Below are 12,581 nucleotides of genomic sequence, written 5' to 3'. Positions count from 1 at the left end.
GTGGTGGTGGAGAGAGAGGTGTGGTGGTGGTGGAGAGAGAGAGAGAGGTGTGGTGGTGGTGGAGAGAGAGAGAGAGGTGTGGTGGTGGGAGAGAGAGGTGTGGTGGTGGTGGAGAGAGAGAGGTGGGTGGTGGTGGTGGAGAGAGGGTGTGGTGGTGGTGGAGAGAGAGGTGTGGTGGTGGTGGTGGAGAGAGAGAGAGGTGGTGGTGGTGAGAGAGAGGTGGGTGGTGAGAGAGAGGTGGTGGTGGAGAGAGAGAGAGAGGTGTGGTGGAGAGAGAGAGAGAGGTGTGGTGGTGGAGAGAGAGAGAGAGGTGGTGGAGAGAGAGAGAGGTGTGGTGGTGCTGGAGAGAGAGAGAGAGAGGTGTGGTGGTGGTGGAGAGAGAGAGAGAGAGGTGTGGTGGTGGTGGAGAGAGAGAGAGAGAGGTGTGGTGGTGGAGGAGAGAGAGAGAGGTGGTGGTGGAGAGAGAGAGAGAGAGGTGTGGTGGTGGAGGAGAGAGAGAGAGGTGTGGTGGTGGTGGAGAGAGAGAGAGAGAGAGAGGTGGTGGTGGTGGAGAGAGAGAGAGGTGGTGGTGGTGAGAGAGAGAGGTGTGTGGTGGAGAGAGAGATTGGTGGTGGAGAGAGAGGTGTGGTGGTGGAGAGAGAGAGAGGTGTGGTGGTGGTGGGAGAGAGAGGTGGTGGTGGTGGTGAGAGAGAGAGAGGTGTGGTGGTGGTGGAGAGAGAGAGAGGTGTGGTGGTGGTGGAGAGAGAGAGGTGTGGTGGTGGTGGTGGAGAGAGAGAGGTGGTGGTGGTGGAGGAGAGAGAGGTGTGGTGGTGGTGGAGAGAGAGGTGTGGTGGTGGTGGAGAGAGAGAGAGAGGTGGTGGTGGAGAGAGAGAGAGAGGTGGGTGGTGGTGGAGAGAGAGAGAGGTGTGGTGGTGGTGGAGAGAGAGAGGGGTGGTGGAGAGAGAGAGAGAGAGAGGTGTGGTGGTGGAGAGAGAGAGAGGGGTGGTGGTGGAGGAGAGAGAGAGAGGTGTGGTGGTGGAGGAGAGAGAGAGAGGTGTGGTGGTGGAGAGAGAGAGAGGTGTGGTGGTGGTGGAGAGAGAGAGGTGTGGTGGTGGTGGAGAGAGAGAGAGGTGTGGTGGTGGTGGAGAGAGAGGTGTGGTGGTGGTGGAGAGAGAGGTGTGGTGGTGGAGAGAGAGGTGGGTGGTGGAGAGAGAGAGGTGTGGTGGTGGTGGAGAGAGAGGTGTGTGGTGGAGAGAGAGAGAGAGGTGTGGTGGTGGTGGAGAGAGAGGTGTGGTGGTGGTGGAGAGAGAGGTGTGGTGGTGGTGGAGAGAGAGGTGTGGTGGTGGTGGAGAGAGAGGTGTGGTGGTGGTGGAGAGAGAGAGAGAGGTGTGGTGGTGGTGGAGAGAGAGAGAGGTGTGGTGGTGGTGGAGAGAGAGAGAGGTGTGGTGGTGGGAGAAAGAGGTGTGGTGGTGGTGGTGGAGAGAGAGAGAGGTGGTGGTGGTGGAGAGAGAGGTGGTGGGTGGTGGAGAGAGAGGTGTGGTGGTGGTAGAGAGAGAGAGGTGTGGTGGTGGAGAGAAAGAGAGAGGTGTGGTGGTGGTGGAGAGAGAGAGAGGTGTGGTGGTGGTGGAGAGAGAGAGAGGTGTGGTGGTGGTGGAGAGAGAGAGAGGTGTGGTGGTGGTGGAGAGAGAGAGAGGTGTGGTGGAGAGAGAGAGAGAGAGACAGAGAGAGACAGAGGATGGCCCAGGTAGAAGTAAGGTGGTTAGGGTGTAGGGGTTAGGGTTCAACCAGACTTGAAGAGCAGGATAGCCACCTGGCCCAGAGGTAGGGGGTTAGGGTGTAGGGGTTAGGGTGTAGGAGTTAGGGTGTAGGAGTTAGGGTGTAGGAGTTAGGGTGTAGGAGTTAGGGTGTAGGAGTTAGGGTGTAGGGGTTAGGGTGCAGGAGCTAGGGCAGGAGTAGGTGCAGGAGCAGGTGCAGGGGTGGGGTGAGGGCTGGGGTGCAGGGTCGGTGTAGGGTAGGTGCAGGAGTTAGGGTGTAGGGGTTAGGGTGTAGGAGTTAGGTGTAGGAGTTAGGGTCAGGAGTTAGGGGCTAGTAGGGTTGGGGTGTAGGGGTTGGGGTGTAGGGGTTAAACCAGACTTGAAGAGCAGGATAGCCACCTGGCCCAGAGGTAGGGGTTAGTGTAGGGATTAGGGTGTAGGGGTCTAGGTGTAGGGGTTAGGTGCAGGGGTTAGGGTGTAGGGGTTAGTGTAGGGGTTAGGGTGTAGGGGTTAGGGGCTCAACCAGACTTGAAGAGCAGGATAGCCACCTGGCCCAGAGGTAGGGGGTTAGGGTGTAGGGGTTAGGGTGTAGGGGTTAGGGTGTAGGGGTTAGGGGCTCAACCAGACTTGAAGAGCAGGATAGCCACCTGGCCCAGGTAGAAATAGATGAAGTGTTTGGTTTCATGTGTCACGTAGCTGCCAAAGTTTCTACCCACAATGCAATGCCACGTGGGGTTGTACTTCTTGTCAAACTCCTGGAACAAAACAACAGAACAGAGGACATTTAGAAGCTGGTTATAGGATATCTATCTATCTATCTATATATATCTGGTTAGCTACCTTCTTGATGTAATGTAACTGGTTATAGGTAAGGACACACACACCGGTTATAGGAGGTCTGTCCGGTTATAGGAGGTCTGTCCGGTTATAAGAGGTCTGTCCGGTTATAGGAGGTCTGTCCGGTTATAGGAGGTCTGTCCGGTTATAGGAGGTCTGTCCGGTTATAGGAGGTCTGTCCGGTTATAGGAGGTCTGTCCGGTTATAGGAGGTCTGTCCTGGTTATAGGAGGTCTGTCCGGTTATAGGAGGTCTGTCCGGTTATAGGAGGTCTGTCCGGTTATAGGAGGTCTGTCCGGTTATAGGAGGTCTGTCCGGTTATAGGAGGTCTGTCCGGTTATAGGAGGTCTGTCCGGTTATAGGAGGTCTGTCCGGTTATAGGAGGTCTGTCCGGTTATAGGAGGTCTGTCCGGTTATAGGAGGTCTGTCCGGTTATAGGGAGGTCTGTCCGGTTATAGGAGGTCTGTCCGGTTATAGGAGGTCTGTCCGGTTATAGGAGGTCTGTCCGGTTATAGGAGGTCTGTCCGGTTATAGGAGGTCTGTCCGGTTATAGGAGGTCTGTCCGGTTATAGGAGGTCTGTCTGGTTATAGGAGGTCTGTCTGGTTAGCTACCTTTTTGATGTAAGCAGCGATGTCCTTCTCAATGTTGTATTTCTCCATGGCCTGAGTAGCACAGTCCACAGCATCCTGCTGCATGTCCTCTGTCATGTCCGCATTCTTTATGACCGCCTTCCTGTCGGTCATGGTGACTGGGGGGGGGGAATGTTAGTTAAAGGTGCACTATGCAGAAATTGCACCGCCATTTCCTGGTTGCTAAAATTCTAATAGTTCCCCTAATTTCAGTTTGTGACAAAACAACAAAGTAGAGAGTCATTGGACCATCTAAACCACTGTGACATAACAAGTGGAGAGTCATTGGACCATCTAAACTACTGTGACATAACAAGTGTAGAGAGTCATTGGACCATCTAAACCACTGTGACATAACAAGTGTAGCGAGTCATTGGACCATCTAAACTACTGTGACATAACAAGTGTAGAGAATCTTGGCATTCTCTCAACCAGCTTCATGAGGTAGTCACCAGGAATGCATTTCAATTAACAGGTGTACCTTGTTAAAAGTTAATTTGTGGAATTTATTTCCTTCTTAATGCGTTTGAGCCAATCAGTTGTGTTGTGACAAGGTAGGGGGGGTATACAGAAGATAGCCCTATTTGGTAAAAGACCAAGTCCATATTATGGCAAGAACAGCTCAAATAAGCAAAGAGAAACGACAGTCCATCATTACTTTAAGACATGAAGGTCAGTCAATACGGAACATTTCAAGAACTTTGAAAGCAGTGCTAGAGGCGTCACTACAGACCCTGGTTCGATTCCAGGCTGTATCACAACCGGCCGTGATTGGGAGTCCCATAGGGCGGCGCACAATTGGCCCAGTGTCGTCTGGGTTTGGCCGGGGTAGGCCGTCATTGTAAATAAGAGTTTGTTCTTAACTGGCTTGCCTAGTTAAATAAAGGTTATTTTTTAAAGAAATACATCAAAACAAGTGCAGTCGCAAAAATCATCAAGCGCTATGATGAAACTGGCTCTCATGAGGACCGCCACAGGAAAGGAAGACCCAGAGTTACCTCTGCTGCAGAGGATCAGTTCATTAGAGTTACCAGCCTCAGAAATTGCAGCCCAAATAAATGCTTCACAGAGTTCAAGTCACAGATACATCTCAACATCAACTGTTCAGAGGAGACTGCGTGAATCAGGCCTTCATGGTCGAATTGCTGCAAAGAAACCACTACTAAAGGACACCAATAAGAAGAAGAGACTTGCTTGGGCCAAGAAACACGAGCAATGGACATTAGACCGGTGGAAATGTGTCCTTTGGTCTGGAGTCCAAATTTGAGATTTTTGGTTCCAACCGCTGTGTCGTTGTGAGACGCGGTGTGGGTGAACGGATGATCTTTGCATGTGTGGTTCCCACCGTAAAGCATGGAGGTGGTGGTGTTATGGTGTGGGGGTGCTTTATTTAGAATTCAAGGCACACTTAACCTGCATGGCTACCACAGAATTCTGCAGCGATGCATCAGATGGCCTGGCCTCCACAATCACCCTTCTCCAGATCCTTCAGGTTTCGGGGCTGTTGCTGGGCAATACGGACTTTCAGCTCCCTCCAAAGATGTTCTATTGGGTTCAGGTCTGGAGACTGGCTAGGCCACTCCAGGACCTTGAGATGCTTCTTACGGAGCCACTCCTTAGTTGCCCTGGTTGTGTGTTTTGGGTCGTTGTCATGCTGGAAGACCCAGCCACGACCCATCTTCAATGCTCTTACTGAGGGAAGGAGGTTGTTGGCCAAGATCTCGCGATACATGGCCCCATCCATCCTCCCCTCAATACGGTGCAGTCGTCCTGTCCCCTTTGCAGAAAAGCATCCCCAAATAATGATGTTTCCAAATTAATTACTTTAAAATCATACAATGTGATTTTCTGGATTTTTGTTTTAGATTCCGTCTCTCACAGTTGAAGTGTATCTATGATAAAAATGACAGACCTCTACATGCTTTGTAAGTAGGAAAACCTGCAAAATCGGCAGTGTATCAAATACTTGTTCTCCCCACTGTATCAGTGTGGATGTCGGATCACCACCTCAAGCTGAACCTCGGCAAGACGGAGCTGCTCTTCCTCCCGGGGAAGGACTGCCCGCTCCATGATCTCGCCATCACGGTTGACAACTCCGTTGTGTCCTCCTCCCAGAGTGCGAAGAGCCTTGGCGTGACCCTGGACAACACCCTGTCATTCTCCGCTAACATCAAAGCGGTGACCCGATCCTGCAGGTTCATGCTCTACAACATTCGCAGAGTACGACCCTACCTTACACAGGAAGCGGCACAGGTCCTAATCCAGGCACTTGTCATCTCCCGTCTGGATTACTGCAACTCGCTGTTGGCTGGCCTCCCTGCCTGTGCCATTAAACCCCTACAACTCATCCAGAACGCCGCAGCCCGTCTGGTGTTCAACCTTCCCAAGTTCTCTCACGTCACCTCGCTCCTCCGCACACTCCACTGGCTTCCAGTTGAAGCTCGCATCCGCTACAAGACCATGGTGCTTGCCTACGGAGCTGTGAGGGGAACGGCACCTCCTTACCTTCAGGCTCTGATCAGTCCCTACACCCAAACGAGGGCATTGCGTTCATCCACCTCTGGCCTGCTGGCTCCCCTTCCTCTGCGGAAGCACAGTTCCCGCTCAGCCCAGTCAAAACTTTTCGCTGCTCTGGCACCCCAATGGTGGAACAAGCTCCCTCACGACGCTAGGACAGCGGAGTCACTCACCACCTTCCGGAGACACTTGAAACCCTACCTCTTTAAGGAATACCTGGAATAGTATAAAGTCATCCTTCTACCCCCCCCCCCCCATGAAAAAAAAGAAAAAAAGTGGTTGTCCCACTGGCTATCATAAGTTGAATGCACCAATTTGTAAGTCGCTCTGGATAAGAGCATCTGCTAAATTCCTTAAATGTAACAGCTCCATGCAGAACAGAAGAGACAGAAATATAACGTCGCTCACCCTCTTGCTGCTGTTGCCAGTAAACGCGTTTAACAACGCAGTTCTCTCTGGACGTCTGTCTTTCTCACCACAGTTGTGTGAGCGTGTTTTGTGCGTCGTTTCTGTGTGTTCCGACCGTTCTTCTCTCATATGCGCTTACCGGTTAATTACATGCCACGTTTTGACCGACCGCGCCCCCCTTGCACTGCATTGACGATCTGATTGGCTGTTCCGTGGCCTCCTCCCGCGTGCTGCGAGCATTTTCCACTAGCGCGACACTGCCCGCATCTTGTTTCCACCCAGAGTGCACCGTGGCCCCGGTGAGAGAAGGGAATGAAGGAGATTTATCCCGAACTGATACAATAATAATAATAATAATAATAATAATAATGATCAGCAGGAAAATAGGGTGGTAGAGAGACCTCAGTGAGACAGACAGGTAGATAGGAGGGGACAGACAGACAGACAGACAGGTAGATAGGAGGGGACAGACAGACAGGTAGATAGGAGGGGACAGACAGACAGGAGGGGACAGACAGACAGGAGGGGACAGACAGACAGGTAGATAGGAGGGGACAGACAGACAGGTAGACAGACAGACAGGAGGGGACAGACAGGTAGATAGGAGGGGACAGACAGACAGGTAGATAGGAGGGGACAGACAGACAGACAGACAGGTAGATAGGAGGGGACAGACAGACAGACAGACAGGTAGATAGGAGGGGACAGACAGACAGGTAGACAGACAGACAGGAGGGGACAGACAGGTAGATAGGAGGAGACAGACAGACAGACAGACAGGTAGATAGAGGGGACAGACAGATGGACAGGTAGATAGGAGGGGACAGACAGACAGACAGGAGGGGACAGACAGACAGGTAGACAGACAGACAGGAGGGGACAGACAGGTAGATAGAGGGGACAGATAGACAGGTAGACAGGAGGGGACAGACAGACAGACAGGAGGGGACAGACAGGTAGATAGGAGGGGACAGACAGACAGGAGGGGACAGACAGGTAGATAGGAGGGGACAGACAGACAGGTAGACAGACAGACAGACAGACAGGAGGGGACAGACAGATGGACAGACAGACAGGTAGATAGGAGGGGACAGACAGGTAGATAGGAGGGGACAGACAGACAGGTAGATAGGAGGAGACAGACAGACAGGAGGGGACAGACAGACAGGTAGATAAGAGGGGACAGACAGACAGGTAGATAGGAGGGGACAGACATACAGACAGGTAGATAGGAGGGGACAGACAGACAGACAGGTAGATAGGAGGGGACAGACAGATGGACAGGTAGATAGGAGGGGACAGACAGACGGACAGGTAGATAGGAGGGGACAGACAGACAGACAGGTAGATAGGAGGGGACAGACAGACAGGTAGATAGGAGGGGACAGACAGACAGACAGACAGGTAGATAGGAGGGGACAGACAGGTAGATAGGAGGGGACAGACAGACAGGTAGACAGACAGACAGACAGATAGATGGGACAGACAGACAGACAGGTAGACAGACAGACAGACAGGTAGATAGGAGGGGACAGACAGACAGGTAGACAGACAGACAGACAGATAGAGGGGACAGACAGACAGGACTGATACAGACTTATAGATAAGGCTTGTCTGTCTGAAGATCCTTTTCTATGATTCTACAGTATGGTCTATAATACAACATGGTATAGCTAGTGGATGTCTGGTCTATGATTCTACCGTATGGTCTATAATACAACATGGTATAGCTAGTGGATGTCTGGTCTATGATTCTACAGTATGGTCTATAATACAACATGGTATAGCTAGTGGATGTCTGGTCTATGATTCTACCGTATGGTCTATAATACAACATGGTATAGCTAGTGGATGTCTGGTCTATGATTCTACCGTATGGTCTATAATACAACATGGTATAGCTAGTGGATGTCTGGTCTATGATTCTACCGTATGGTCTATAATACAACATGGTATAGCTAGTGGATGTCTGGTCTATGATTCTACAGTATGGTCTATAATACAACATGGTATAGCTAGTGGATGTCTGGTCTATGATTCTACCGTATGGTCTATAATACCACATGGTATAGCTAGTGGATGTCTGGTCTATGATTCTACCGTATGGTCTATAATACCACATGGTATAGCTAGTGGATGTCTGGTCTATGATTCTACCGTATGGTCTATAATACAACATGGTATAGCTACTGGATGTCTGGTCTATGATTCTACAGTATGGTCTATAATACCACATGGTATAGCTACTGGATGTCTGGTCTATGATTCTACCGTATGGTCTATAATACCACATGGTATAGCTAGTGGATGTCTGGTCTCTGCAGAGCAAACCGGGCACGCAAGTCATTCCAACCAGCATCAGATTCCTTAACACAGGCAGACTATAGACCATAACCCCACACTAACAGTATTCATCTATATGTCGTTATAAACTTTGAAGTATGTCCTGTGATATGTTGTACATAAGTGAAGTGTTGTTTGTCCTGTGTTGTTGATGTTGAGTATGCCAGGAGCTGCTGTATGCTCCTGGATCAATCAAACAGTGTTCATGTATATGTAGTGATGTGATTATACTGCCAACTGTGGGCACGTTGATTCAGTTTGGAATAAAGACGGCTGAATGAATACATGCTTGTCCTTGCTCACCAAAGCTAGTGTAACATTGTATGGTGTCAAAAGTGGGATACGAACCCACTCATTCTTTCAGAGACTTCTGCTGTGGGAGAAACACAAACTATAATGGTGTAGAATTATACATCAGACTTGTACACCAGAGAAATACTGTTTCAGGTGACGAATCAGAAACACTGTTTAGGTGACGAATCAGAAACACTGTTTAGGTGAGGAATCAGAAACACTGTTTAGGTGATGAATCATGATGAATTAGAAACACTGTTTAGGTGAGGAATCATGATGAATCAAACACTGTTTAGGTGATGAATCATGATGAATCAGAAACACTGTTTAGGTGATGAATCATGATTAATCAGAAACACTGTTTAGGTGATGAATCATGATGAATCAGAAACACTGTTTAGGTGATGAATCAGAAACACTGTTTAGGTGATGAATCATGATGAATCAGAAACATTGTTTAGGTGATGAATCAGAAACACTGTTTAGGTGAGGAATCATGATGAATCAAACACTGTTTAGGTGATGAATCAGAAACACTGTTTAGGTGAGGAATCAGAAACACTGTTTAGGTGATGAATCATGATGAATTAGAAACACTGTTTAGGGGATGAATCAGAAACACTTTTTAGGTGATGAATCATGATTAATCAGAAACACTGTTTAGGTGAGGAATCATGATGAATTAGAAACACTGTTTAGGTGAGGAATCATGATGAATTAGAAACACTGTTTAGGTGAGGAATCATGATGAATTAGAAACACTGTTTAGGTGATGAATCATGATGAATTAGAAACACTGTTTAGGTGAGGAATCATGATGAATTAGAAACACTGTTTAGGTGAGGAATCATGATGAATTAGAAACACTGTTTAGGTGATGAATCATGATGAATTAGAAACACTGTTTAGGTGATGAATCATGATGAATTAGAAACACTGTTTAGGTGATGAATCATGATGAATTAGAAACACTGTTTAGGTGATGAATCATGATGAATTAGAAACACTGTTTAGGTGATGAATCAGAAACACTTTTTAGGTGATGAATCATGATTAATCAGAAACACTGTTTAGGTGAGGAATCAGAAACACTGTTTAGGTGATGAATCATGATGAATTAGAAACACTGTTTAGGTGATGAATCAGAAACACTTTTTAGGTGATGAATCAGAAACACTGTTTAGGTGAGGAATCAGAAACACTGTTTAGGTGAGGAATCAGAAACACTGTTTAGGTGATGAATCATGATGAATTAGAAACACTGTTTAGGTGATGAATCAGAAACACTTTTTAGGTGAGGAATCAGAAACACTGTTTAGGTGAGGAATCAGAAACACTGTTTAGGTGATGAATCATGATGAATCAGAAACACTGTTTAGGTGATGAATCAGAAACACTGTTTAGGTGAGGAATCAGAAACACTGTTTAGGTGATGAATCATGATGAATCAGAAACACTGTTTAGGTGATGAATCAGAAACACTGTTTAGGTGAGGAATCAGAAACACTGTTTAGGTGATGAATCATGATGAATTAGAAACACTGTTTAGGTGATGAATCAGAAACACTTTTTAGGTGATGAATCAGAAACACTGTTTAGGTGAGGAATCAGAAACACTGTTTAGGTGATGAATCATGATGAATCAGAAACACTTTAGGTGAGGAATCAGAGTAACAGACAGTGTTGCTACTGTAGAAGGCAGACTTTATTGGAAAAGCTGAAACATTAAAAGTTACCAACTAGAGAAACACTCATCATCCTCATAACCTACTGAGGAAAGAACACAAACCTAAAAAAATAAAAAATAAAGTATTATCATTACACACCCCCCAGATCGCTCCATCCCTCCTCCCAGATCGCTCCATCCCTCCTCCCAGATCGCTCCATCCCTCCTCCCAGATCGCTCCATCCCTCCATCCCTCCTCCCAGATCGCTCCATCCCTCCATCCCTCCTCCCAGATCGCTCCATCCCTCCATCCCTCCTCCCAGATCGCTCCATCCCTCCATCCCTCCATCCCTCCTCCCAGATCGACTGGTCTAGTTACCACTCTCCTTACGCGCGCGAGCCTCCATCCTGAGACGCCTGGTTTTGCTCTCAGCTTTGAGCTCCTCTTTTAAACCAAACCAACTGCTGGATCCCAGACGGGTGCTGGAGGTTCCACACAGGGAAATAAAATGCTAAAAAAATATATATTTTGTGTTTTAGAGCCAATTGAGTTAGGTCTAGTTTCTAGGTTACAGTGGGCTGTGGCCGGTCCCGATCCGGGTTCTCTTTCTCTCCATCATTAATCCTAGTCCTGAATCCTGCTCTGATGCTGATGGTCTGATTGGCTCCGGGATGGGGAGACAAGAGAGCCCTCCTCCAATCACAGCCCTCCTTGAGACAGATCCCAGAACCAACAGAGAAAGGGAAGGAGCAACAGGTTAGAATCACTCCGCCTGATACAGAAAACGCCACACTAGAACAGCCTGTCAGCTATGAAAAAAAGACTCGCCTGAATTTAAAAACTAGTTCTCTGACTCTGAACCAAGACTAGAGAAAATACAACCAACCAATCAGTGATGCTGCCACTACAGACACACTATTTTGTAGTATATTACAAAATAAATGATACAAAACTGTCACCTAATGGTACATCAGTCTGGATGAAAAGGAGGCATGCATGCTATGCTCTGAGAAGCAAGCGTATAGAAAACCAGCGGAGGAATCAGAGGAAAGAGAGGGGGACCAAGGAATGAGAGAGGGAAGGACGGAGAGAGAGAGAGAGGGAAGGACGGAGAGAGAGAGAGGGGGCTAAGGAATGAGAGAGGGAAGGACGGAGAGAGAGAGAGAGAGAGAGAGGGGGACCAAGGAATGAGAGAGGGAAGGACGGAGAGAGAGAGAGAGAGAGGGGGGGATAAGGAATGAGAGAGGGAAGGAAGGAGAGAGGGGGACCAAGGAAGGAGAGAGGGAAGGACAGAGAGAGGGGGATAAGGAATGAGAGAGGGAAGGACGGAGAGAGAGAGAGGGGGCTAAGGAAGGAGAGAGGGAAGGACGGAGAGAGGGGGATAAGGAATGAGAGAGGGAAGGACGGAGAGAGAGAGAGGGGGCCAAGGAATGAGAGAGGGAAGGACGGAGAGAGAGAGAGGGGGCCAAGGAATGAGAGAGGGAAGGACGGAGAGAGAGAGAGGGGGCTAAGGAATGAGAGAGGGAAGGACGGAGAGAGAGAGAGGGGGCCAAGGAATGAGAGAGGGAAGGATGGAGAGAGAGAGAGGGGGCTAAGGAATGAGAGAGGGAAGGACGGAGAGAGAGAGAGAGAGAGAGGGGGACCAAGGAATGAGAGAGGGAAGGACGGAGAGAGAGAGAGAGAGAGGGGGGGATAAGGAATGAGAGAGGGAAGGAAGGAGAGAGGGGGACCAAGGAAGGAGAGAGGGAAGGACAGAGAGAGGGGGATAAGGAATGAGAGAGGGAAGTGGCAAAGCTGAACTAGTGTATTGAGTTTACAGTACAGTGAAGTACAGGCTGCAGTTTTAAAACACACTAACAGTAATAACTGGATCATGAAAATAAACTGATTGGGTGAAAGACTACTGTCGTCATAGCATTGGCTGGTTATTTGACTCCTCCTCCTGTTAATCCTAATATGAACTGTTTCCCAGCCAATCAGGCTCTGTTCCTGTGTCCCAAAAGCCTATCAGAACACAATCAAACCATCAACACAAAATGTTAAAAAAACTCCCTCTTCCACCCCATCCCTCCATAGTGCATTACACCTTCCCTTCCTCCCAGCAGCCATTACACCAAGAAAATAAAGACCTTCATTCACAGAGATGGGAGGGG

General features: G+C 48.5%; 1 protein-coding gene across 2 annotated transcripts; it reads right to left on the bottom strand.

The window, feature by feature from the left end:
- Positions 1-2,208: 2,208 nt before the first annotated feature.
- Positions 2,209-6,594, bottom strand: LOC123483284 (dynein light chain 2, cytoplasmic-like). Of its 2 annotated transcripts, XM_045212911.1 has the most exons (4): positions 6,125-6,594; positions 3,182-3,318; positions 2,381-2,488; positions 2,221-2,281 (listed from the first exon to the last, which is right to left on the bottom strand). In XM_045212911.1, the coding sequence occupies exons 2-4, from the start codon at positions 3,311-3,313 to the stop codon at positions 2,252-2,254; spliced, it is 270 nt and encodes an 89-aa protein (XP_045068846.1). In that variant the 5' UTR covers positions 3,314-3,318; positions 6,125-6,594; the 3' UTR covers positions 2,221-2,251. The 2 variants fall into 2 exon arrangements, with proteins under 2 accessions (XP_045068845.1, XP_045068846.1); XM_045212910.1 differs by having other exon boundaries at positions 2,209-2,488.
- Between the last annotated feature and the right edge of the window lie 5,987 nt (positions 6,595-12,581).

The sequence above is a fragment of the Coregonus clupeaformis genome, unplaced genomic scaffold (genome assembly GCF_020615455.1).
Source record: "Coregonus clupeaformis isolate EN_2021a unplaced genomic scaffold, ASM2061545v1 scaf0063, whole genome shotgun sequence".
NCBI lineage: Eukaryota > Metazoa > Chordata > Actinopteri > Salmoniformes > Salmonidae > Coregonus > Coregonus clupeaformis.
Note: the sequence above shows the minus strand (reverse complement) of the source record. Positions and strands in the feature narration are given on the sequence as shown.